The sequence below is a fragment of the Terrapene carolina genome, unplaced genomic scaffold (genome assembly GCF_002925995.2).
Source record: "Terrapene carolina triunguis isolate 2854851 unplaced genomic scaffold, T_m_triunguis-2.0 Scaffold374, whole genome shotgun sequence".
NCBI lineage: Eukaryota > Metazoa > Chordata > Testudines > Emydidae > Terrapene > Terrapene triunguis.
In genome coordinates this window covers 6,139,602-6,167,318 of record NW_020664725.1, presented here as the reverse complement: position 1 = coordinate 6,167,318, position 27,717 = coordinate 6,139,602, and the positions used below count along the sequence as shown (strand labels likewise).

Sequence of the window (27,717 nt, the reverse complement as noted above, 5' to 3'; positions counted from 1 at the left end):
AAGAAACACTGGGCCAAATTCACTCCTAGAGTAAGTAGGTGTAACTCCCTATGTGCACTTACACAGTGATACAATCTGCCCCATAATCTTGGGTTTACATGTTTCTATTGTTTGTATAACAATTTACTTGTGCTTTGAAATAAAAAAATGCATAATTTTCTGCTAATGACAGGGATTTACCAGGAAGTCAAACAATCTAGACAGATGCAATTCAAATTTCTATCTCCTCCAATACTGTTTCTTAACGTATTTAACCCAAATACTTTATCACAGTGGCAAAACAGAAGGCCGGATCCTCACCCAGAATAAGCTGCCATAGCTCCACTGATGTCAAAGAGGCTATGCTCATTACCCCAGATGAGGATCTATAAACAGGCTTTTGGAGACTTTTATACTCTCCTCTGTTTATCTCTTAGAAGTTTAAAAATCATATTTCTTTTCTTATCACTTCTGTCCTTTTCCTTTTTCAACTCTAAGTGTAATGAATTGCAGAATTTGAAACAATGAAGCCACACTCTGCATGGTTGTACAGTGTTACAAAAGATCTACCCGCAGTTAAAGAAAACCATAGATAGCTAGAAGGTGGGGGAGGAAATATCTTTTGTTGGATTTTATTTTATAGATAGCTACATCATTCAGATTCCTCACCCACTGCCAATGAGGCTCTTCCTTGATGGGATAGTATGTAAGATGTGACTGAGAACTGAAATGAACAAAGCCTTTTAGAAAAGCAGTCAGGCTTGGCTTTAATTTCAGAACAAAATTCCACTCTCAGAGCAGCCCACTGCATCTTGATTCAGATTATTCTCCCCTTATATTCATGAATGTCTCAGCAGAGGCAATCAATGTGGGCCAATAATGATGTAAACACCTGTTCACTGGGAACTGGACTGAGACCCATTTCACGCAGGCCAAAAAGCAGCTATAAGATGGTGACGAGTCCCTTCTCCAGTTTCTTCTGATCAGGTTTGATGACCAAGAAGGTCATCAAATTTGAATAGATGATCAAGAAGAGGGAAAGGTTCTGATTCCCAGCTACCAATTCCAGGATCCATCCTGTTTCCTTTTCGTATGGTTTAATGGAGCTGGGTGTAAGCCAATCTTTAATTATTAGAAATCAGGATGAGACCTAATGTAGGGGCAGATTGTCTCACATCTGTGGGATTTTTACACCTTCTTCTGACACTTCTGGTACTCATATTGTATTTGAGACAGAATACTGGACTAGCTGGACCCTGTGCCTGATCCTGCATGGCACTTCCTGTATACTACCCTATATGTATAATTACATCATGACTATGCCAGATCTGCTCTGGAGATAGTTTGTTAATTAAAGCACTATTGTCAACTAGTTAAAAACCCATACTTTAGAGTTTGAAAAAAGTAAGGGGATTTACAAAACCTATTATCAGTACATATGTTTCTCTAGTTGTTGTTGGTTTTGTGGTTGGTTGGGGGGGTTGCTTGTTTGTTTTCCATTTAGTTTTGAATTTAAACATTCCCCTTTCACTATGTTATAAACTCAAACACTGCAGTAAGGTGCTAGTGCCATGAGAACCAGAAAAGTGAAACTGACTGGAAACTTAAGTGATATTGACCAGACTAGTCTCAGCCAAAACTGAGTGATGTGCATAATTTTTGTATGTTATTTTGTTATTTAATGAATGTGTTATTTATGTAAGTATGCTTAAAGATATTTGCTAAGCACATTTTAAAATATAAATAAATCCCTAATATTTTGCATTTACATTCAAAGTAAGTAAACAGCAAATAGTAAAAGTATAACTGATTTTTTAAATTATCCCGCTTGTAATATCTGTAGTTGTTATTAGTAACATAGATAAGGGATATTTTGTTTATAAATTAGTTTTATGTTGACCAGTGTCTCTTTAATTATTGCTAAAGAACCCAGGGTGAAATCCTGGCTCAATGACAAAACTCCCATTTGACTTGAATGGGTCCAGGATTTTACCCCCAAAAGTTTCAACAATGAACGTTTGGGAGTCCAGCACAAGTGGTGGTAGCTGTTGAAATATATTTATCAACAACCGAGTGCTGCATTTTTAAAAACTATTTATTTAGAGGCATTACTATGGAGCTTATTACCACAATACCTGTTAATAGTCATTACAAGAAATGCTAATTCACTGGAAAACTAGATATTTAGATGAATCTATATGACTGACCACCAAATTTAAGGTAGTTTTAAGGCGGGTCAAACGCAAGGTACTTGAAAAGGTTTCTTTCAAATTGCATGCAACTCCATATTAGGTATTTCCTAAGTGGGAACTGTTAAAAGCACTAGACAGAAAGGTGTAAAATATATTGTTATGGTCCACACTCTGCCAGACTACTAAAGCCACTGAAGCCTAACATAAACTACCAAAATCAGGTACACAGAGGTGCACCAGACAGACTTGAATCAGGTTCAGGGGCCGCAAAGGGACAGCCCATTAAATACCCAGCTTAAAGTTTTGGATGATTCATTTAAACATCTTTTAAAGAGCTAATTATTATTAATTCCTTGCAGTGGATCAGTCTGAAGGGGACTAAGAGAAACTATGCAAACACATAGTTATTGGGATGACACTCCATTTTGTGCATGATCTGTATACAAAAGAACAAACACAAGACCATCAACAACGCAGATTCCATCTGGAGACATTAAGCAGAGGTTGCACAAAATGACATGGCAGGCAATTTTGTTTCGTTCCATTAGGTTAGACACAGGATACAAACCAAACCTACCTGCAGCTCCAACTGAGCAGGCAGCATTGGGGGAGAGAAAAATATTTATGTTATGAAATGGACCGTAAAACAGAAGACTTGGCTTTGGCAGAAATCAGTCTCCTGTGGGTCATTATCAGTCAGGGCCAGATCTGGAAGTCCTAGCTCATTCTTCACTTAGGCAAAACTCCCAATGAGAGTTTTGCCTCAGTAAGAACTAAGCAGGGAGTTCAGGATTTGCCCTTCAGTTAATAACTGCCTAGAAGGAGTTAAGATGTGAGTAAGAGTGAAGATGAAAATCACAGATAGGCAGAAACACAGTGTGTCTTAAAGGTTTTCATGTTTTCTCAGATAGCATGTTTATTAAAAATTATATAATGAACCCTTCAGAGTCTCAGTGAGAATGAAATGTGCCTGGCAAGAAGTGGTAGCTATGGGAAGATAAAGAGGTTATGGATGCCAGGATCAGATTGCTGGGAAGTAACGGGTAGTGATTTATTTAAGTGCTGTCCTACTGGTCGATACTCGTCAGAATTTAATAATCTCTTACATTTCCATTGTGTCTTTCAGCCTGAAGGATCCCATTGTGCTTTACAAACTGCACCTCTGTCCTGCAAGCTGTTCTGCATGAGTGCAGGGCTTCATCCACACGGAGAAACTTTCAGGATCAAGCCTAGGTAAGTACAGCCATTTTTGAAATGCATCCAGAGAGTGGCAACTAACGAACACATTGGATGGTGCACAACAGGGGGTAGGAAACATTTATTTTAGCCAAGGATAATGAGGTAACCCCCTATGTCACAGTTCAGGGCAACTGCACCTGTATTCTCCGCCTATGTTTCAGCAAGGGCACCCACTGGCTCCTCTGGCCGTCACCCCTCTTGAAGGGAGACATGCATCTCATGTCCTTCTGAGAGGCTATTTCCAGGCTGAACAGTTCCCTGCCTTCACCATGTTATTCCCAGCAGAGACAGGCTGCTCAAGCTGGCCTGCTGGCTTCCTCTTCAGAGACGGCTAATAGTGTGACTGCCCACGAGTATAGTTACCACACAGCTCTTTTTATGCAAGGCTCTTTTATTCTTAAGGTAATAGCACTACAGACAAAACACATTACAAACAATAAAAGAAGCTACTCACGTGCTAATAGGCTACCAGAGATCACCCCAACTCTAAAATGGGCTCTTGCAGGAGCAGTCCTTCAGCATCCCACCAAGGTTTCAAGTTCATCACAGCTTCATCTCAGAACAAGCACCCAGTCTTATGGTGCCTCGTTAGGCCCAGTTCTTCCAGCCCTTCCCTGAGGATTGGGACCTGCTGGGGGCCAGGGGTCCTGTCTAGTTATGGGACCAGGAAGTAAGCCCTGGGCCTGTGTAAAACCAGGCTAATTATCCAAAAGTCATTTCTTTGTCTGTTGGTCCCTGAAGAATCCAGTTTGAACTAGTATAGCCAAACCTTTCCGGGAGGGAGCTTCAAAGAGCTGATAACCAGAGGAATTACATTTGCATCCCCTTCCTCCTCGAGGAGTTACATGCGATTCCACAATGACACATAAAAAAGTGCATTTTTAATACAATGGACCCCAAAGGTATTAAACCTAATTCAATAAGGTTTAAATTCATTCAGTAAAGTTTATCTTAATTCCATAAGGTTTGTCCAGTATATTGTCAGTCTGTCACACCCTACTCTTACAAAAAGTGTCCCATAGGGGCTTTAGTGTCCACCCAAAACAAGGCAGGACCTCAGTGTTTAAACTCTAATCTCAAATCTCCTGCAGAGTAAACTCCATGAACTCTACAGAAATTTTTGGAGATATCCTATCTCCTAGAACCGGAAGGGACCTTGAAAGGTCATCAAGTCCAGCCCCCTGCCTTCACTAGCAGGACCAAGTACTGATTTTTGCCCCCGATCCCTAAGTGGCCCCCTCAAGGATTGAACTCACAACCCTGGGTTTAGCAGGCCAATGCTCCAACCACTGAGCTATCCCTCCCCCTACCAGGATTTGAACCTATTGCTCCAGTGAATCTCAGTGTTTCAAACTAGAAATTTAAACCATTAAGCCATTCCCTCTGACTTAGAGCCTAAACATAGTAGCCTTCTTGGTAAGTAGATTTGTACCTTCCCAAAACATGTAGGATGGTCCTGATTTTGACAGGTGCTTTCCAAATGCAAGACTTATATTTATATTGATTGTTGTAACACTGTGTTATGACAGCTTTGTATCTTCACCATGTGATGTTGCACAAGTAAATGAAACAGAAAATGTCTCTAGAGAATTATTTACTTCATGGAATGCATTCAAAAAGGTGATGTCCCTCCACATGTCTACTTCAGGCAACAAGTTCTAGAACTGCAAAGGCAAATCAATGCCAGAGCTATAAACAAGAAACTCAAGAGAGGAATGACAGATATATCTATGTACTTCCTTCAGTGTGGACCTGATCCAGCCCCCACTGAAGCCAAGGGCTGGATCAAGTCCTACATGCATACTGCCCTCTACTGGACACATTGTCAGCCTTGCATACGCATAGGTTTATCTTACTATGCTTTTCTCAAGAGGCTGCATCCTACAGGATGATATAAACACTAATGCAATGGTACAAGTGTAAACGTCCATTAAGAGCTAGTTTATTATTACTGTGTATTGTAATGCAGAAGTTTTGTTATTTAAAATACAAAGAATATTGCTCCCCTTTGTTGCAGATATAAAAGAATCATGTCATTTCTAAAGAGCATCAATTCATTGAACAAGACCCTCAGTAACATCTAGGTTGCAAATGTCTGAACATATGTAAAAGCTTTATTATTTTTTTAATATTACTCATACTCCAGGATACCTTTTTATGTTTAATTTCAGAGTGCAACAGAAGGAGACATAGTACAACTGAGGTTTGTGCCTAATAAAGGCTTGGAAAAAATCACACAAGGCCTCTTCATGATAATTATTTCTTTTAAATCTTTGACTGGAATTGTTTGCCTGAAGAGGGGCAGTCCTACCATCACCTCATGCTTTATTCCTTTATTAGAAAGGTAGAAGAGGTTCACAAAGCTTGATTGATGAAAATAAAATTACTTTCATGTCTCTTATATAGTTTCTCAACTGTCAGGTCAAGACAAGCACCAAGTTATTGCTGTTGAGTAAGAAATCCTATCTAAGTAATCAGGGTGACTTACAGCTACCTAGTTCCAGGTCCCAATGGGTAGCCACAAATTTTGTACCCGTTCTTTAAAAATAAATGACATTTCACATATTTGAAACCATAACTTGGGCTTCCCTTTGCTGGTTTATGACATTTCCTAGCCACACGCTGTGATAACAGGGCACAGTGGATTGCACGCACACATTGGAAGAGTAAGTTCTGACTAACTGTCACAGTACGGTATGAATTTTCATGGTTAAAATCTAAGGTTGAATGACAGAACTGCTCACAGTCTAACATAACCTAGGCAGGCTCTATGCAACCATCCCACATGCAGTTCTTCCAATGCCCCCTTGAGTTGAAGAACCTCTGCTTTGAAGAACCATACATCTCTAGGGCTCTGCTAATCAAGGGTTGTCAAATGTGCCAATCTGCAAGGAGAGTTGAGGGAGGAGATCTGTGATACAAACATGTCACTGAGGAATAAATCACCACCACACTCATCTCACTTGTGACCCAACTCAAGTTTCCAGGAAACAGGCTAATGCATGAGACAAACCAAAAGTCAATCTTTTCCCCGTTACCTCCAAACCAAGAGTGAGACCTTCAGACCTTTTTAAATCCAGTAATTAAAGAAATCCAATGAAACCACCTCTCCCCATCACACCCATGGCTGCACCTTTTAGGACAGAAGTTGTACTATCTTATGCAAAATGAATCAAGACACACTTGGGAACTGGTCCAATGCTATTTATTGTCAGAGCTTCAGCAGCTGGCTCCTTACTCTATAATAGTTTGACCACCACTGTCTGCTCCTACCAGCCATGTTCCCAGTGTTCTTGGGTTACAGCTGTCTGGTGGACTTACATAAACACACCATTACTAGTCTAGTGTTTTCAACAGAGAGGAAGATCAAAAGAAAGACCACTTCACAGAACAGTGACTCGTTGATGCCAAGCATTTAATAAGTTTCACACTCATGCATTTTTAGTGTTACTCGGCCAAATTCTGCTCTTAGTTAAGTCACTGTATCTGTTAAGTAACACCATCAATGCTGTCACATAGACATTGGTGTACACTGAGAGTAAAATCTGGCTCAGTGTCCCCCATAAGAATCATTCACTGTCTCCTTTTTTAATCCTCTCTCTCTTTCTCTCATCCCCTAAAAATGAAGTCTCAACTTGTTTGCAGCTGTTTCCTTCGGTAATCAAAATTTTACACATGGAGGAGGGAAAAAAAAGATTTTAGGCTAAATAAACCAATCTCACAATTACATGGCTTGGAGGATTATTTGCCTGAATCATTTCCCTCCCACACACGGTGGAAAAAGCAGCTTTCTCAGCTGCCACAAAGCACAGGTTCAAAGTGTTTGCTGTTGGTATGTAAAGTGCTCAGCACAGGCTTTTACCCTCATAAAGGGAGGAGGTTTCCTACTCCAAGAAATAATTTTATCATTAAAAATCTTCATCGTCATCATCATAGGAATGAATGGACACAATGCCTCTTTGGCAATGACTTCTAAAGCCAACAGATCTGCGAGACACGCAGATGGTGTTCTGAACAGGCCATTAGTCCATGCCACAGCACCATGATTTGGCCGGCTGTCCGGGGCGCTCCTGCCTGCCAACTTGGATGGACTATGTTTCTATGAAAGAATTATTGTGCTGGAATTGAACCAGCTCCAACTGGTGACCAAATCTCACTAGCATCTCATGACACACTAACTCTTTGTATTAGGTTTGTCTTACTTTCTGAGCGAGGGAGTTTTCTAGCTTGAGATGCTGTGTTTGGGATTTGAAGACGGACACCACACTGGAGAAAAAGACCAGCTGTTGCCTGACTGGCCAACCAAGCCTTCCACTGGCTAAAGCAAAGTGAGAGAGCAGGAGAGGGCATGGGCCACCATCATCTTCACTTACCCGAATGCGCTTTGCTCGCCGCATGTCATCTGCTGTCATGGTGCTCTGCGTAGGCACCGGGCTCTCATCATGCTGCTGCTGGAGTTGCATTGGATGGCCTTCGGGCTGTTGATCCAGTGCCGACTGCGTCTCTGGTGGCACTGGGGTCTGCTCCTGCTGTTCCAGCCCATTCAGTGTGGCTTGTCCAGCCTCATCAAACTGCCCCTTGCTGGAAAAATTCAGCAAGTCCTGAAATCGCAAATCACACAGCCAGTGATTATTTCCCTCACCCAGCAAGAAAGGCTCTAATAATACTCAATTGGCAGGTGGTTGGATTTCTGCATATTGTAAAATGATCACACTCATTACACTGGTCTGTACTAGCCTTTTTCCTTTAAAATTTCCCATTGCTGAAGCAGTTCAGCTCCATCAGTGGTAGCAACATTGGGAGCAGTAGTGTAGCTGGTGCTGCAGGCGGGAGCCCATGTTCTAACCACCATATTATCCAAGCCTGCTCATGACACAGGGGTTAAACCACAGGTGGCCTAGCTACATTACAGCCCTACCATTGCTATTACCAAGGGAGATGAACCTGTTAGCCATAGTGGGAAATTTTAAGGGAAAATCCTAGTGTAGATGAGGCCTCAGGGGAAATACAGAGGGTGTCTCTCTTGTGCAAGTTAATTGAATTGAAATATGATGATATTTTCATGTTCAAAGTTTGCCCGATCCAGCAAACTAACGGGAGTGGTGAAGCTGGGAGTAAGACACTAGGACATAAAATTGTGCCCTGTTTATTTTCATATCCAACTCCCAATCTCCACCTCTCTAGGCAGCAGCAAAACCAAACTGTGTGTTGAATTTACATTTGTTACACAGCAGAGCTGCTTTTCTGTTTCTCTGAACCAGTTCAGAAGAGGAAGGGATGTTGGGAGCGAGAAGCAGAATGCCCCAAACCCCACATTCTCCTCCCTGACAAATTCCAATAAATATTCTGGGATGGAAGATTCCAATAGCTTAAGAAAAATAATTGATTATTATATTAACTGCTTACAAAACAACTAGAGAAATTTGAGTAAGATGAAAGCCATGGAATGGGGAGCCAAGGGCATCTAAGCTCAAGAGATGTCCTGACAAAGCTCAGCAGTAAGGGGAGAAGAAAGAGAGCGCTGCAAGGAGGAATGCATCCAGCTACGAGCCCTGAATGCTCAGTCAGGGGAGACTTTTAATCTGAGGATCCAAGGTTCAAATCCCGGTTTGGTTGGTAAATTCCCACAAATTGCTGAACTTGATGAGGAATTCCTGGTTGAAGTTCTGCGCAGGAGGTCAGACTAGATAATGATGATAGTCCCTTCTGACTTTAAGATCTACGAAAGGCTGGGCAAGGCCATTCGTTTAAGCAGTGGATAACACACAGCACTGAGTTGAGTCACTGTGAGTCAGGAGGGCATCAGGTCTCTTTCACTGTGCTCCTCAGTGGAATGAGAACTCTCCAACCCTACCACAGCTATAGTGGCTGCAGAGTTTGAGAGCCTCCTAAATGAGATGCTGTGCTACACCACGTCCGCCCCTCCTCCCTAGCAGTGATGTTTACATTACGTTCCTATGGCACTCAGAGTTGACATGGCGCAGTGTTCACAGGGTGCCTGTTGTAGAGTGTAGTAGCATTTCTATCCTTTGGACCTATTTAATTATATTTATCTGTGGCCATACCACCTTGAGCCTTGTCTGCTACGACAAGTAGGGTTGTGCCAGATGAGAGACTTAGACTCATAGACTTTAAGGCAAGAAGGGACCATCATGATCATCTAATTTGCCCTCCTGAATATCGCAGGCGATAGAACCTCACCCAGTGACTCCTGCAATAGGCCCATAACCTCTAGCTGAGCTACTGAAATCCTCAAATCATGATTTAAAGACTTCAAGTTACAGAGCGTCCACCATTTATTCTAGTGCAAACTAGCAAAGGACCCCTGCCCCATGCTGCAGAGGAAAGCAAAAAGCCCCCAGTATCTCTGCCAATCTGACCTAAGGGAAAATTCCTTCCCGACCCCAAATATTGTGATCAGTTAGACCTGGAACATGTGGGCAAGACCCACCAGCCAGACACCTGGGAAAGAATTCGCTGTAGTAACTCAGAGCACTCCTTTTCTAGTACCCCATGTCTAGCTGTTGCAGATACAGCAGAATCCCGTTTATCCGATCTAATTGGAACCAGAGCCAGATCGGATAATCAAAAATTCAGATAATCTGGATAATGGGAAAGTGCAGGGCTGCAGTGTCATCTAGTGGCCACAGGAGAGATCGCCCGCTTCTGGACCTGTCTGCGCTGGTTGTTCGGTTAATACGGAGAGCTGGATAATGGAGGGTCGGATAAACAGGGTTCTACGGTATGTGCTAATAGCGCTTGTGGATAGGCCATATGCCATTGTAGGCAACCTCATCATACCAATCCCTCCATAAATTTATCACACTCAGTCTGACAAGTTAGGTTTTTTGCCCTCCCTCTCTCCTCTGAATGCTCTTCAAACTTCAATCTTCTGATGGTTAGAAACCTTTGCTTAATTTCAAACCTATACTTGTTGATGGCCAGTTTATATCCATTTGTTCTTGTGCCAACGCTGACCCTTAACTTAAATAACTACTTTCCCTCCCTGGTGTTTATCCCTCTGATGTATTTATAGAGAGCAATCATGTCTCCCCTCAAGCCTTCATTTTGTTAGGCTAAACAAGCCAAGCTCCTTAAGTCTTCTCCTGTAAGGCAGGTTCTCCATTTTTCTGATTATCTTCCAGTAGCCCTTCTCTGCACCTGTTCCAGTTTGAATTAATCTTTCTTAAATGCAGGAGACCAGAATTGCACCCAGTATTCCAGTCTCAACAGTGCCTTGTACAATGGTAATAACACTTTCCTGTCTCTAATGGAACTACCTCACCTCATGCATCCTAGGATTGCATTAGCCTTTTTCATGGCTACATCACATTGACAGCTCATAGTCATCTTGTGATCGACCAATATACCTTGGTCTTTTTTCTCCTCCGCCGCTTCCAACTGGTAAATTCCCAGCTTATAGCAAAAATTCTTGTTGTTATTGCATAAATTCATGACCTTTAACTTTGACTTATTAAATTTCATCTCCACTAATAACCTCCATCCAGGCTGACAGTTCATCTTTCAGTATGACCCTGTAGTCTCCCCTTTAACCAGTTCCTTACTAACCTTTCAATTCTCATATTAATCCCCATCTTCTCCAATTTAGCTAATAGTTTCCACTGTGGAACTGTACTAAATGCTTTACTGAAATCCAGGCAGATTAGATCTGCATTTCCTTTGTCTAGAAAATCAGTTATCTTCTCAGAGAAAAAGATCAGATTGGTCTAGCACAATCTACCTTTTTAAAAGCTATGATGTACTTTATCCCAATTGCCATTTACTGCTACCTTTAATTACTCTTTCAAAATATGTTCTAAGATCTGGCATGCAACGGAGGTCAAACAAACAGGCCTATAGTTTCCCAGATCACTTTTTTTTCCTTTCATAAATATAGATACTTTATTTGCAGCTCTCCAGTCATAGAGTACAACCCCTGAGATTAGGGATTCATTAAGAATCCTTACTATTGGGTTTGCCATTTCGTATGCCAGTTCCGTAAATATTCTTGGATGGAGATTATCAGGGACCTGGATTTGGTCCCACTAAATTGCTTGAGTGTGGCTTCCATTTCTGACGTGGTAGTTTCAACTTTCACATCATTGCTCTCACTAGCCACCCTCCCACTATCCACAAGCTCCTCATTACCCTTATTAAAAACTGAGACAAAGTATTCATTTAGGTGTGGGCCCATGCCTAGATTATCTTCAGTCTCTACCCTGTCCTCAATGCTCAGCTGTCCAATTCTTCCTTCCTTGTTTTCTTTTTATTGATATGACTAGAGAACCTTTTACTATTGGTTTGAAATTTCTTTGCAAGGTCCAACTCTGCCTGGCTTTTGGCAGGTCTCACTTTATCCCTACAGTTTCTGATCTCTAAGAGAGAGAGCTTTCCTTGCTGATCCACTCCTTCTTCCATTCCTTGTAGGCTTTCTGTTAATAGCTCCTGCAACTTTGACTTAAAGTAATTCCAAACCTCCTCCACATTCACATTCTTGAGTTCTGCAGTCCACTCAATTTCCCTGACTAATTCCCTTCATTTTTTAAAGTTTGCCCTTTTGAAATCAAGCACCCTATTGGCAGACCTATTTTTGTTTATCTTTCCATTTAGTTTAAATTGAATTAATTCATGATCACTCAAACCAAGGTTGTCCTCTGTAACCAGTTCTCCTATGAGGTCTTTACTACTTACCAATACTAACTATGAAATGGCATTACCTCTTATTGGTTCAGTGACTATTTGGCAAAAAAAATCTGTTGGCTATCACATCCAGGAATATCTATTAGTAGCATTTGTCCTCCACTCTATAGCTGGGAAATTAAAGTCTCTCATAAGCACACAATTCCCAGTAGCATTTGCTTCAATAACAGTATTAAACAAGTCTCTATCCATATCCAGTTCGGATCCTGGAGGTCTGTAGCAGACCCCCAAGCACCATCCCAGCAGAGCCTCTATTAACATTGTCCCCCAAAGTGATTTTGACCCAAATAGATTCCATTTTATCCATTCCATCACTTATTTCTTTACAGTCTACCTCATCATTAATATACAATGCTACTCCACCACCTTTACCTTTATTTCTCTCTCTCCTGAACAGCACATACCCTTTAATGCCTATATTCCAGTCATGACTACTATTTCACCATGTTTCTGTTATCCCTATAATGTCTGGTTTCACTGCCTGCACCAGTAGTTCTAGTTCCTTCATTTTGTTACCTAGGCTCCTTGCATTGGTGTACAGACATCTTTGTTGTTTCTGCTTGGCCTCACCCAGATTTCTTGCCAAATTAGGTACAGTCATTTTTCTGCCAGTATCGCCTATCTGACTGTTACTGTCAGTGGGAATGGCACCATGTTTCCTCTAGATGTCCATTCTCCTACCCGCTGTTGTTCTATTCTCCATTGCAGTATCCTCCTTTACTTGATTTTCTTCACACTCAATACTGGAATCAGGCATGGAGATTACAGCTGTCTCTCCTGAATTCCTAGTTTAAAGCTCTTTTAATCAGTTGTGCCAACCTCCACCCTTGAAGTCCATTACTCTCCCTGATCAGGTGGAGTTCATCCCATGAGAACAGTCCTCTGTTCGAGAATGCCTCCCAGTGGATGAACATCCCAAAGCCCTCCTTATAGCACCACTGCCTGAACCATCTGTTGGTCATCTTAATCTTGTCTCGCCTTTGCTCTCCTCCTCTAGGCACAGGTAGAATCCCACTACAGATCACCTGAGCCTCCATTTCTTTAAGCATCTTCTCCAGCCTGACATAGTCTTCCTTAACACATCCCAGTGAGAATCTAGCAGTATCATTTGTTCCCACGTGGATGATAATCAGTGGATTCTTTCCTGCTTTCATTAGGATCCTCTTCAGCCTCAGGTTCACATCCCATACCTTAGCTCCCTTCTGTTCTCTGGATCAGCTCTGGTGACATGCCTATCTATTCTTCTTAGTTAGGGAGTCCCCAATTACATAGACCTGCCTCTTCCTAAGTGTTGCATTAAAAGATGCAATAGAGTCATTTGTATGCAATGGATGCAATCTTCCCGCTGAGTCAGTACTGAACCAATGCCCCAGCAACATGCCAAAGGGCAGATCATTGCTCCAGATGTCAGTTTTCATCTGAGACATAAAACTGAACCATTGATCACTTTTGACACTTTTCGTAAAAAGAAGGACATTAACTCTAGGCCTGATGTGCACTAGAAAGAGTTTGCTGGCATAGCTATACCAGCAACACTCCCCCACCTCCCAGGTGAGGTGCACCTTATCCTGGCAAAAGAGAGGGTTTTTTTGCAGGGATAGCTTATATCAGTTCCCCAAATGAAATAAACTGTACCAGAAAAAGGACCTTTTATGCTGGTATAACTGCATCTCAGGCTTTTGGGCTGGTATAAAAATATTGTAAAGAATCACACCCCTAACCAACATTATTATATAGCAAGTTTCTAGTGTAGACCTGGCCCTAGTGTCCCAGCCAAATTCCCCCTGCAGTTTCAACTGGAGCTGACCTTTTCCACTGTCCACCCTACACAGCTGTGTAATGCTGTCACTACTGCGGCACGGTTAAACAGCTGTCAGGTTCCATCCCATAGCAGTTTTCCAGTAAGGGGTGAATTGCGTTGGGATAAAAAGGGCTGTAGAAATGCGAGTTAGAAATAAATTACTGTGCTTTCCCCAGGCTGAGGTGCCACTACCAGAACAATAAAAACTAGCGGCCGCATTCTGCCCTCAGTAACACAGGCATAAATCAAGAGATTACATCGTAGATGACATTTTTCTCCACCGCTCCCCCAAATATACCTGAGTTCCTTCTTCACACTTTTCCCCATTTTCACTGGTTACTTCCAAGCGCATGAATTTCGGGGGGCGCCCTGGCCGTCTGCCTGGCCCAAACCTCCTCTTTCCTCGCCCGCGACCTCTGCCTCTTGCTCTGCAGAACATACAGCGCTCCGAGTTAGAGAAAGAGGACATGGATTTGGAGTCCACTCTTTTTCTGCACCTTTTCTAAGCAATCACCCCTAAACTACCCAGTCAGTTCAGTAATAATGGCCTCCAGTAAATTATAAAAAGTGAAGAAACCTTGGGAGCAAAAACCAGGTCTCTGGTTGGTGCATACTTCTGTCACCCCCCTAATGGAAATAAAACCCCATGCCAAACAAACTTGATGTGGGACTGTAGGGACAAGCAGTGGAGCTACTGGCTCTTATCAAATCCTCCACAGTGACAGCCAGTAGCAGCCCTCTAGGCATCCTGGAAAACATTAAAACCTGAAAGCATAACATCTGTCCCAAGAAAGATGCTTCTCTACTGATGTCAGACAGCAATCTGAGGGGTTCCATTTTTTATGTGGATGTTTTAGCACCCACTTACTTGCTAATGAGAGAGATGCAATCAAGTTCAGAAAAAACAAGAGATATTTTCCCTCTCTCCTGCTGACCTGCTGTCCATTTCTAGATTCAAACCTTTCACTTGTCATTTTTGGACATTTCTGTACTTTCGATTTCTGGCCCAACAGGGAGCTGTTGCACCAGAAATGTCATTAGAAAGTTGGTTCTCTTGAGATTTCTCAAGCCCAATTCTGTAGACTCAAGAGGTCAGGGTAAATTTGATAAGCATCCAAACGGCAAAAATCCTGGCCCTGTTGAGATTAACGGCAAAACTTTCACTGACTTTAATAGGACAGGATTGTACCCCGACTTCCCACATAACAAGTGCCCTTCCCTTCCTTCAAATCACTTCTTATACAAAGCCACCTATGCCAATCACTTCCCCAGTGATATCTCCCTACATTCTTTTGCCTGAACCATTGTCCCATGTTTGTCTGAGTGGGACTGTAAACTCCTGGGTTCAGAGGCCCTTTCTTTTACTAGTCTTCTCCGTTCCCGACAAGCGCCGCTGCAGCTTCGGTACACGGAGATCTCCAAGAGATCTCAACCACTTCCTAAACTTCCACTGGGTCCCAGTCACAAGTTTGCAAATAACTACTACTGTACTCGTGATGGACACAGGGAGTGCTACTGTGCTATATAATTAATAATAAAGCCAGACCTTTTGAGATTCACCTATCACTAGTGCTATCAATAGACAGGATATAAAGTGCTGGGAGTTGGGAAATTCAGTTTCTGCAAAATCATAAATACCTGCTAAAGAAGTCCAGCTTCTCATCATGGGAGTTGAGATGTTGTTGGAGCTGTTCTGAGCTCATGAAGCGACGATTGCATTCATAACATGGCCAGTTCTTCTCTTGGTCGCGGAGAACTATATTAAGTTGGAAGTATCAATGACAGCATTAAATGTCCCAAGTTTCCTCCAAGTCCTTTTGTCCCCAGTAGTCTCTGTGGGCCACATTTCCATACTGAAGACTGTGTCTTGCAATCACTATACTGTATAGCTCTATGTGGCTTGCAAGCTTCTCCCTTAGCACCCCTGATCTACAGGCTGACATCAGCTGATTGCAGAAAAAGGCAGAGGGTAGTGAATGGGATTGAGGAACGTTTATATTGAAGGCCAGAGGGAGATTAAATATTTACATTGCCCACCTAACAAATTCCCTACATTTAGCTGCATTTCTCTAAACAACAGATAAGTCTTTCAAGTAAATAATTACAAAAATACAGTCCAACATACTCAGAAACTTAAACTTGGCTTATCGGACCAGCAAAAATCAATTCCTTTGTATATGTGGTTAAACCTCCTTGAGACTCTAAAGCAGTTATTTAAGACAGGAGGGAAGTGAGGGTGTTCTCCTTGGTATAGGTTAGGTTTTATTACACTGTCCAACAAAACTTCCCAGAAAAACAACTGCCACACAGATATAGCATACTGGATCCTACCATTGGTACTTTGAGTACAGGACTCCACCGCCATCAGTGACCTGACACTTCAGAGAAAAGCAACCCCCACTCTTGCAGCCCCCAGTAATATACCCATATACCTGGGGGGAAATTTTGTGCCCACCCTCTGGTAATAATCTGAAGCTCTTAAGCATGAGGCTGAATTATTCTGATTTTAGCGTTATAACAGCAAATGGAGGGCCCCATATTGGAGCTCCGGCATAGGTAAGATTCCTATTTGAATTTTTGCCTGAAGGATTGGGATCATTATAATGGGTCATAACGTTAGCCACCTCTTTTTAAAGCAACAGCCACAGAGAAGGAGGAAAGAGAAAAGACCAAACTACCTTTCCTTTCCTCCTCGGATATGTCATGGATCTTCTGGTTCACAAATTCTGCATAGGAGGCCGCATACCACACCTGGAGCAGACACACAAGGCAAAAAGGCATCTTCTTAGATGAACCCCGAAGTGAGGGGAATTCATTGGAGGCTTTCTTAAGCATTGCATTTAGTCCTCTCATCTGACCCAATAACTTGTATTGCTCCTCTCACCCTCGATAAAGCCTGCTGAGTTCATTGTGCCCCCGCTGAGGAATAAAACAGCACTGCTCACAAAGTGTATCCATTTGATTTTCAGGTACCGTTTCCTAATATGAATCTTCATCTCACACATGGTAACCACTACTTGGAAAGGAAATGAGGTTAATCTCACTAGACTTGACTATATGATCTTAAAAGATGGAATACATGTTTAGCAGGGATTCTTCCAGAAGAGATGGTCGTTTTTCTCTTTACAGACAATATGCAGCGTGGCATGCAGAGATTCGTTTTAAAATGTGTCTAAGATAATAGTGGATTGGAGCACCATGCTCCTGCTTCCTACAGAAAAACCTGGACTCCCTGTAATTTAGAGAACAGGGATTTAGGAAGCCTAATGAAGAGGGAAGAGCAGTAAGCAAGACAGAAAATTACTACAGCTTGGATAAGGATTTCAGTAGAGGCAGGGTCAAGGTTAGGATTCTGGTACTGTTTCAGAGGTTACCAACCCATCTCATTAAAAAGACTGAACTTACAAATGGCTTGTTTAGCTGAGCCTTAAACAGGATTTTAGGCTATGTCTACACCAGAGAGCTTACAGCGGCGCAGCTGTGCCACTGTAAGATCTCTCGTGTAGCCGCTCTATGCTGAAAGGAGAGTGCTCTCCCATCGACATGATTAATCCACCTCCAATGAGCAACGGTAGCTATGTTGGTAGGAGAAGCTCTCCTGCCGACATAGCGCTGTCCATACCAGCACTTATGTTGATGTAACTTATGTCTCTCGGGGTGTTGGGGGGGGGGGTTTATTCACATCCCTGAGTGACATAAGTTCTGCAACATAAGCTGTAGTGAAGACAAAGCCTTTAGAGTGAAAGACGTGGGACACATTTGTGTATTTCACTTCTGGGAGGACCGAGTACATTTCTATCGCAGAAGCCAAGCCTAAATGACGCTCTTGTTGGAGTCATTAGCAGGTATTTGTTATTTCCCAGGCACCTCACTGAGAGGACAAATTTTTCTGGAAAAGGGAAACTAACAGCTCATTAACAACAAAGGTCCATGAGTCTGTCAAGCAAGGTAAGCTTCTGCTTTAATGACCCTCCTGGCTCCATTCTTACACACAACTTACTGTTTCATGAATGCCTAATTGGGGAAAGGAAAATATACTATGGAGACGTTTGAACTCTCTGTTATCAGCCTGATTTTTGCCCCCAAATGGCACTGCTAATACATGAAACAAGATTAAGGGCTTGTCCAGACGCAGATTTGCGCTGGTTTATCCACAGTGTGATTTCAATTTGGTTTAGTTAAACAGGAACAAAAGGCCATATTGACACGCTTAAACTGATATAAACCAGGCTTATATTGATTCAGCTTAAAATGATTTGGAACAGATTTAAGATAAAACAAAAAATGTCACTCTAACTTCAAAATAAGTGTCTCTCTACACAGGGTTTTGGACTGATTTCACTACTTGGGTTTAAAACAGATTTATGTTAAGCTACTGAAACTTCTGTGTGTAGACAAGGCGAGAGAGAGAGAGAGAGAGAGGGAGAAGGAGGACACAGATAACAGCAAGAAAATTCCTGACAGCAGCAATCAGCCTTCTAATTAGTTCTCAAAATGGATGTTTGAAATTAAAACAACCTCTCCCAACCATCCCACACTAAGCTCAATTTAATTAAAATGTTTTCAGTCTGGGACAAAAAGTAACTTCATCATGTTCTTAACCAGAAACCTAAAAATTAGATTCTATGTGTGGAGTATAAGTTTCAAAAGTCACAGGAAAGTTGATTGAAGCAAGAGACCTCATTAGTTGACAGAACACTAGTACACCAGCAGCCAATGATATTCAGGTGCGGGTGGGACGAATGGGAACAGGAAAACAGAGCATAACACTGTTGCAGTATTAGTTAGGTTATAATCAGTGGAGTACAAGTCAAGATGGCTGCTAGGAGTACACTATGAGAGAGAGATCATTTGTATACATTTATTTTGAGCTTCCTCACTTAGGATCTGATCCAAAACCCATTGAAATCAATGAAAGTCTTTCTCCTGACTTCACTGGGCTGTGGATCAGGCCCCCATCTGCTCTAGCAAGCTAAAAAGGTTAAGAAATTGCTCAGACTATTTAAGAGCAATAAATGCTAATGTTTAAGGCTTTGTCTACACCAGGGGTCGGCAACGTTTGGCATGCAGCTCGCCAGGGTAAGCCCCTCACGGGCCGGGCCAGTTTTATTTATCTGCTGACGCGGCAGGTTCGGCCGATCGTGGCCCCCACTGGCTGCGGTTCGCCGTCCCGGGCCAATGGGGGCGGCGGGAAGCGGCGCGGGCGAGCGATGTGCTGGCTGCGGCTTCTCGCCACCCCCAATGGCCCTGGACGGCGAACCGTGGCCAGTGGGGGCCATGATCGGCCGAACCTGCCGCGTCAGCAGGTAAAGAAAACTGGCCCTGCCCGCCAGGGTGCTTACCCTGGCGAGCCGCATGCCAAACGTTGCCGACCCCTGGTCTACACTAAAGTTATAACCAAGTCCAGGGATAACAGGGTTTCAATTTGTAGCATAGGTGGGATCTTAACTGAGTTGGGTATTTGGGATATTTTCTACATTTCAATTTACCTTCTTTCCCACTATAAAGGGGAATCATGATGGGTGAGCACTGCAGTCTCTTACCTTCAGTTCCTGTTTGGGCTCCACATTCTTAATTGTTGTATAATAAATATGGTGGCCATACTGGTATGCCACCAGGTTCTGCTCCAGGTGGTTCTGGGCTGGACGCACAAACATCATCCAGTTACAAAGCGCCTCACTGGACAGCTCAAACCACAGATCCTCTTGTAAATCCCTGTCTTTTCTGTCACCCTTCTCAAGAGACACCTGAGGCAAAAACCAAAATGCACAGAGTAGTCGAATTCCACAGTGGTCACATAATACAAAGGAACCTGACCCCTTAAAAATCTGTTCTGACAACTACAGCTTCTCCATGAGGAAGGTAATGCAGCCAGAGCTGAGATTTTCACTTTGCCCACAGGACTCCGGTAACAGATGGAACCTAGGAAGGGGCTTAAAAATAGACACTGATGGGATCTATGATTGTAAGGGACATGCAAAGACAGTGGACCTTCCCTCAGATGGTGAGTGAAAGAAGTATGTTCATTCATCTATACCTGATGTACCTCTGCAAATAGGCCATGGAAACTGGAGATGGCAAAGACCTAATGCAGGGATTGGCAACCTTTGGTATGCGGCCCGTCAGGGAAATCCGCTGGCAGGCCGGGACGGTTTGTTTATCTGCAGCGTCCGCAGGTTCGGCCGATCGCAGCTCCCACTGGCCGCGGTTCATCGTTCCAGGCCAATGGGGGCTGTGGGAAGCGGCGTGGGTTCAGGGATGTCCCGCAGCCCCCATTGGCCTAGAATGGTGAACCGCGGCCAGTGGGAGCTGCGATCGGCCGAACCTGCGGACGCTGCAGGTAAACAAACCGTCCCGGCCTGCCAGCGGATTTCCCTGATGGGCCGCATGCCAAAGGTTGCCAATCCCTGACCCAATGTATTAGGTTATGTGGACTAGTGGTCGTCAGTCTGTGCCTCTACAGATTCTCAAAGCTCTTTGTGGCCTCATCTCCACTGAATACAGGAGTACTCCCAGCATGCAAATCAGTGAGCAAATAGATCAGAGCCATTCAAATCCCTCCTCTTTCATCCAAACAGATTTGAAAAAGGGAGAAAATCCCCCTTCCGTCTAGAAGTCAGGGGAGGAAGAGTCAGAAAGAAGAAATTCTGCCAAGTGAAGTCACAGCATGCCACAATGCAATGGCTGCAAAATGTCCTGAGATGGAGTTGCAACGTTTGTATTGACACTCTGCTTTAGTCAACTAACAGTGAATCATAGCACTCAGTGTCATGAGACAGATATGTCACAGCACAATAGTATCAGGATGTGCACCTTGACTCTTTTGTGGCTCCCTGCAACTACCTTGGATGACTAAGTAGCTCTCTGGCTGTACCAGGTTGGTAACAGTTGCACTGCAGTAAGATGAAGGTGTCGGGAGAACACCTCTGATAAAATCACAACAACAGATTCTAGGGCACGAAAAACAAGTAGGTGTAAGGTGTCTCTCTTTCTCTTTCTCACACACACACACTCAGAGTGTTACCTTTAAATGGATGTAGCAGTCTTTCAGTTCAGTTTGTCTGACCAGCGGTCCCTCCACGGGGCCAAACTGTGTGCGTTTGGGAATGCGTCTTTTGGAGAACACTCCGCCCAGGAACCTGTCTATATAGAGCACCAGGGGGAGGCTGGCTCTTGCTCTGGTCAGCACTGGCCGGTTTGGGATTGGGTGCAAGGGTCCATGTTTCGGACACACCGAGGGATGTGCGTTATTACACTCTTCACACCCTGCAACACAGTCAGAGAGGAAATGAATAATGGACATGAATTCCCATGCACTGGCATAAAGAAAGGCCCTTACACACAAGATATGATCCCCCTTTAACCGCCTCTGACCTGAATATTTGCCAGAAACTGCTGCAGGTACCACAGCACTCAAGCTAATGGTCTGTTTATGCTTTAAGAAGGCTGTCATCTTACAATGAAACACAGAAGAGAAGCCTCACGTTTTACTTATAAGCAAACAGTGCACTCACTCCTTGAAAGCATCTCAGAGGCCCCAGCTAATGGAGAATGCAGCTGCCCACCATCAAAGTCAGATAAAGGCTGGTGTGAGTATATATGCTTCTAGGTGCAATCCAAGGTGTTGGCTATGATCTCTAAAGCCCTGCATGGTCTTTGACTCCACTTACCAAATGGTTGACCAAAAAAACAACCAACCAGGGAAGGGGGAAGAGGGCAGTAAACTAAATGCTTCCTCTTACGCTTACACAGATCATGGGGGTCAAAGGGTCGAGGTGGATCTGGGTCCCATTCATCCAAGTCGGTGTCTTCCCCGTCTTCGTCTTCATCTTCATCATCCTCGTCGTCGTCGTCATCATCTTCCTCTTTCGTTTCCATCCTCCCCATTGGGTTCTGCAGAGGTGCTAAAGGATCAGAACCATCCACTGCCTCCATAGGAGGTAATACCTGGTTATGCACTGGTAATGATGCCTGAGGAAAGAATTCACAACACAAGTTAGATGGCTCTCCTATCCAGAGGGGATCAAAGCTCACAATTAGATCATCACCTCTATCACAAAGGCAAGAAAACAAGATTATTGCTAATCTACTCTTCACCTCTTTGTTTCCTTTGGTAACCAAACAGAAAATGAGGGAGAGTGAAAACATGAGTATATCACCGCTGAGGCTATGTGCCCTGTAATGCTTCACTGTTCACAGTACTGTGAACCTTGCCAGGTAGGCGCTTGGTGAAAATATCTACCCAACCCCATAAAACAGTGACACATCAGGAGGATGCACCAAATGAGAGGAATTTTGAATCTTCAGAGGGTCTTAGCAACTAAACAAATCCCACTCCCTATCCGTGCTTGAAGAAAGTACCTTGGGTCTATTTTAATTTATTTTGATTTATAAAATGCAATTATTCAATGCTCTGACATATGATCTTCTCCCTCCTACCACGAAAGCAAATGAAAACAACCCCCTTACATACACACAGAGGCAGAGTTCACACTCTCTCTCTCACACACACTCTCTCTCACGCGCACGCATGCAAACACACACACACAAACACACACACGCACACACAGGCAGAGTTCAATAAGGCAGTAGATAATTAAGATCTAAAATCCTATCAACGTAAGACAACAAGGCTGATTCTTAATAGCTAACGGGTGTTTCGTTTTAGCTCTAATTTTAATGAAGATTTTCTTTCTCTTCATCCACACAACAAGCAGAGGTAAATTCTCCACATTGTACAAAAATATCCAACCTCCAAAACAGGTCTCTCAGAAAGAGAACAAGAAAGATTATACAGGTTTGTCGCATCTTACGCGCATTTCACATGTGCGAATTCAGCTTTACGCGGTCGGCAAAAACAAAAACAAAACCAAAAAAAAGCGAAAAATAACAATTTAAATACTGTTCCCGTAGTGCGGGCGATTCTGCCCGCCATTACACTCGTAATTTTGACTATATGCCGTTTTCGCTTTACGCGCTGACCGCGGAACGTAACCCCAGCGTAAGATGAGACAGACCTGTATATTGTAAAACCTGTCTTAACAGACTACCAAAAAGAGAACAACCGACACTGGTCACATATAATAGCAGGGATTACTAAATTTGATACTCAAAGCCTTGGGAGAATACTTTAAAGCAGGGGTTCTCAAACTTCATTGCACCGCAACCCACTTCTGACAACAAAAATTACTTCCTGACCCCAGGAAGTGGGACTGAAGCCTGAGCCTGCCCAAGTCCCACTGTCCCAGGTGGGGGAGGAGCGGGGGCAAAGTCCGAGTCCCACCGCTCCAGGCAGGGGCCCAAAGCTGAAGCTCAAGGGCTTCAGTCCCAGGCAGGGGGCCTGAAATCTGAGTCCTGCCACCCAGGGCCGAAGCCCTCAGGCTTTGGCTTTGGCCCTGGGCAGTGGGGCTCGGGCTTCATCCCTGGGCCCCAGCAAGTTTAAGCCAGCCCTGGAGACCCCATTCAAAGGGGGTCCCGACCCACAGTTTGAGAACCGCTGCTTTAAAGTGATTGCTTCAGATAGAACAGTCCCTAGAGCACGTTTCACTATACATTAAACAAATATCCCCCGCCCCCTCAAAAAAGCCCCATATTGCATGATAAGACAGTGGAATGCTGTAGAAGCCTTCACTAAAACTTTTTTTTGCATCGCTTCTTGCATCACTCAGACATATTTAATCATCTGTTTCCATGGAGCAGTGAAATCAGAGTACCTTTACAGTTAAAAGAAAAGGGGTCCTGGCAACTTACTCTGTCTGCTTGTGGACCCTGCTCCAGAGCCATTTGCTGTGGGGATTCGGCAACGTTGCCGAGCACGGAGAGGTTGGTGGAATTCATGCTCTGAGCAGCAGCAGGCAAGAGCACAGTTACCTAAAATCACAAGCACTCATTTTAGCACTGCAGCATTTCTATCAGTCACTTACACATGGGCAGTGCCCTGCATACAAAGCTTCTTGGAGCTCTTCACAAGATGAAAAAAAATGCAGAGTTCTAAAGGTGTTTTTGGTAGAGATGATGGGCCTGAACCAAGCACCTGGACCCAAGCATTCCTGAACTGGAGGGAAAGGGTTTTGAATCCAGATCTGAATTTTGCAGCTTTGGAATATTCCATCTCCAGCTTTCAGCTTTAATTTAAGGTCCTTTCCAGTCTGGGATTAAAACCATGCTAGCTGCAAGTGTGTTTAAATGCCCTTTAGCTAGCTGGTTCCTGCTAGAACTAATGCACCAGGGACTTTGTTTTTTCTTTTGTTCTTCCCACATAAACACTTTTCCCTCCCTTTTCCTTTCCCTTGCAACAAAGACTATAGCTCCCTAATTTCTTCTCTGTTTCTTTTCCTTTAACAAACCAAGGAACAATACATTAAAGAAACTAGTAATAAAGAGATTAAGTTGAGAGATGAAGCACTCGGGATTCCAAAAGTTAGCATTATCTACTGCCCTCCTTAGTTGGCCACACGGCACATGTAGTTTTTCCTTGTTATAGTAACACACATCTTAATTTACAATATTATTGAGTGTATTAATTTACCTCTCCCATAGAACAATTTAGATGTGTAAGACTGCTGAATTCATATTGCAGGAATGACCTTTCCCGACTTTTGAGTGCTGCTTTCTACTTATCTATGCAGGTATTTTACATGATGTTCATCACTGTGCTGTCTGAACTTTCACCTTTCTTAATCTTTAACACTGCATCGGTGCTAGTGTTGCATATAATTATATAAGCAGTCTTTCAACTGAGACACAAACCCTTGTCCATCTATAGAGAGGCCTTGAGAGAACTAAATGATGATCAAAAACCAGAACAAAAGGTGTGCAGTCAAGAACAGAGAGGGAGAAAGTCCCTCTTATAGATAATTCTAGTTCTGCTCTAAAAGAGATAATATTAGAACAGCCCAGGCTTCACTAGGGGCTAGAGTGGGCACTACAGAATGGATGCATTGGCCAGTATATTAGAGAGGTGTAAATTAGTGCAATTCCCCAAAAGGCTGCAAAGTACTCTCTCAGGGAACAGACAAAAAAAACCCAAAACCCAAAAATACATGGATACTCAAGTTCCTAGTTCCTTTGAGTTTGTTGTCGTTTTAACTGGTCTAATTTATAAAATTGCTTTCAAATTAGGGCTGCAGAGAGCAGTGTGAAAATGACCAGGATGCAGCCAAGAAGACAGCTGAAATTAACTGTCTGGTATTGACATTTCCTGATGCCAAATGGCAATGCAATAGGCATCATTATTCAGTGGCATGCCTCCAGACCTGCCAGCAATGAGGAGTTCACACAAAGCTTGTGTCTGTGCGTATATCCTATTAGCACCTCCATATATATCACGCTTCAAACACATTGTTACTCTCATCTCCATGATGCACATTGTAAGGAATCAACATTACTTTAAAAAAAGCTTGGAATGGCCCTTTCATATCGAGTTCTTTTGAAAGACAGGAGGAGCCTTCTTTATCATTTTAACTGCTATGATTAGTTCAGACGTCACACAGGAAATGTGTGTGTATAACACCCGCAGAAGCAGCAGCTGCTCTAATGATATGATAACGGCTCACAAACAAATGGAAGTCCTCGCCTGGGAAAGTTATGATATTAAAAGATGTTGGTGTAAGGGCAGGACCTTGGTGGGAGGGTTGGGGATATAGAAATAAAGCGTTTGGTCCCCACGTGGCATATCCGGTCATTATCAGGAGATACCGTATGTGTGGGGATGGGAGTCAGTATCTTCGCTGTGTTTTAAGTGTATAACTTGCATTGTTTCTGGTTTTAAGTTTGATCAGACATTTACAGCCTGCTGAAAAAACACAGATTATACAGACAATAATAAGGGTGGGGGTTGTTTGTTATTTTTAAATGTGAATCCAATCTAATAAAAAATGTCAGAATGGCAACTACGGACTGCAATCCTCTATCCACAGAATAGGTGGAGCACAGACAACAGCACTGTAAGCTTCCGTCGCATTCTACCCATGTGCCTCGACCCTGATCTGGAGGGTCTCCTTCTAGCAGTGAGAAAGGACCTTGTTCTCTGTCTCTGTTCATTCCTTCGAGTCTCTACTGAGACTGTCAACAAGGTTGCAGGAGAGAATCAATTGTAGTGGTAGCTTTTATACTATGGAAATGATTGAGATCTACCATCTCACTTCATATAGGTCACTAAACAGCTATCAAATGGTCATTATTTTTAAATCAGTAATGACCAGGGCTGACTTTAAACCAATAACCTAGAAGTGAAAGTATCCATATCTTATTACCATTTCCTTGAACTATCCAATCCTTGGATACATATTAGATAAAATGAAAAACAATCCTTCCCCACCCACCCAGAAAAAAAAATCTTGCATCATCCAGCCTTCACAACCACAGTCCTCAATTTCATGCTGCTCCTAATCAATTTTAAACTGGTGAGCACATCAAGCAGAAAGCCTGGAATACACATATCAGACATGGACCAAGTAATTTAACTATTTAGCCTTTACAATTACTTTCCTAAGAAATACCTGAGAAATGTTTGGCAAATTAAGAACTGGATCCATAGTCTATTGATATCAGCAGAAAGATTCCATTGACTTCAATGGTCTTTGGATCAGACCCTGTCTGAGGAAACCTAGAAGCCCTGACTACCTGTGACTACACTAAAAACCAAAAGAAGTAACAAAACAAAACAAATCACACAGATCTATTCTCCCATTTAAAGGGACACTGTTGAGGGATTTTTCATAATGTTAAGGAGGAAAAAAAAATCAGAGTAGTAGTAATATAACCCCTTTAAAGCTTAAAATTGAATTCTGCTATAATTTTTCTACTCATTTATACACACATTGGTCAAGATAGCACTGGCTTGTTATTGTAAGGTTGATTGCTCATTATCACCAAGAAGCTGGTACTGAATAACTGAAAGAGAACACGATTTGTTCTGGACATAACTCAAAAGTACCACAGTAAAATACACAATCCACGACAGTGCCCCTTTGCATTCCCTGAGAGTTCCTTCACTGTGGTATTCAGGATCCAGTAGAAAAAAAAAATGCTTCTCACCTGCTGTGTTGTGGCATCCTGCTGGACATAAGCCACTTGGGACGGGTCTGTAAACAGAGTCTAAACAAAGCGAAAAAGGCTTATCAATCAGGCCTCAGTTTACTACCAAATCACACAAAGAGAATTACTCTCCTGCTAAGAAGCAACCTATGTAAGAATTATTTATTTTATTGAAGTCTAAAGTGCATATTACAGTGGCAGCTGTATTCAATTTATACCAGTAACCCTATGTATGTAGAAATTAAACTGAAACTAGTGGCCTCCATATAGACTAGTGGCAGCTACATAAAAGGATAATAATTTTACATTAATATAGCACCTTTCATTCAGATACCCAAAATGTGTTTACAGACTTTACTGATCGTATATATGGCAATAATATTTTTCTCCATTGCTAAAGGGTAACAACCTCTAGGATGAAATACAACAGCTGTTTAACAGTACACAGCAACACTACAGAACAATTTAGGGCAAGAATTTAGACATATTGGATTCAACTGAAATTACAGGGGGATTTAGAGAGGTAAAATGTTTACCCAAAATGGAATTGAGCCAGGATCAAAGAAGTAGGAGATGGAAGACTGTTAGACTACTAATTCCATCATTCTGCAAGTGTGGGAGCTAGCCCCTTAAAAGATGTATCAAACAGCTCCTATATTTAAACAATCTTTAATGGCTACAAGAGGTCAAGAAGTTGGTTTTTAATCTCATGTGAGAAATGACACCTCCAGCATTGTTTTGGTAACTAGAAGGAGTGTCACCCAGTGA

At 42.7% G+C, this 27,717-nt stretch overlaps 1 protein-coding gene across 2 annotated transcripts in view; it reads right to left on the bottom strand.

Moving 5' to 3' along the window:
- The window catches only part of PRDM10 (PR/SET domain 10), a 71,805-nt gene that overhangs the window by 23,287 nt on the left and 20,801 nt on the right, over positions 1-27,717 (bottom strand). For both annotated transcript variants that reach the window (XM_024209616.2, XM_024209615.2), the window contains 9 exons: positions 26,950-27,009; positions 23,662-23,781; positions 21,654-21,882; positions 20,936-21,177; positions 19,455-19,658; positions 16,590-16,662; positions 15,550-15,667; positions 14,210-14,339; positions 7,784-8,011 (listed from right to left, as the gene is read on the bottom strand). In XM_024209616.2, the coding sequence (XP_024065384.2) occupies positions 7,784-8,011; positions 14,210-14,339; positions 15,550-15,667; positions 16,590-16,662; positions 19,455-19,658; positions 20,936-21,177; positions 21,654-21,882; positions 23,662-23,781; positions 26,950-27,009 (1,404 nt within the window). The remainder of the gene's footprint in view (positions 1-7,783; positions 8,012-14,209; positions 14,340-15,549; positions 15,668-16,589; positions 16,663-19,454; positions 19,659-20,935; positions 21,178-21,653; positions 21,883-23,661; positions 23,782-26,949; positions 27,010-27,717) is intronic.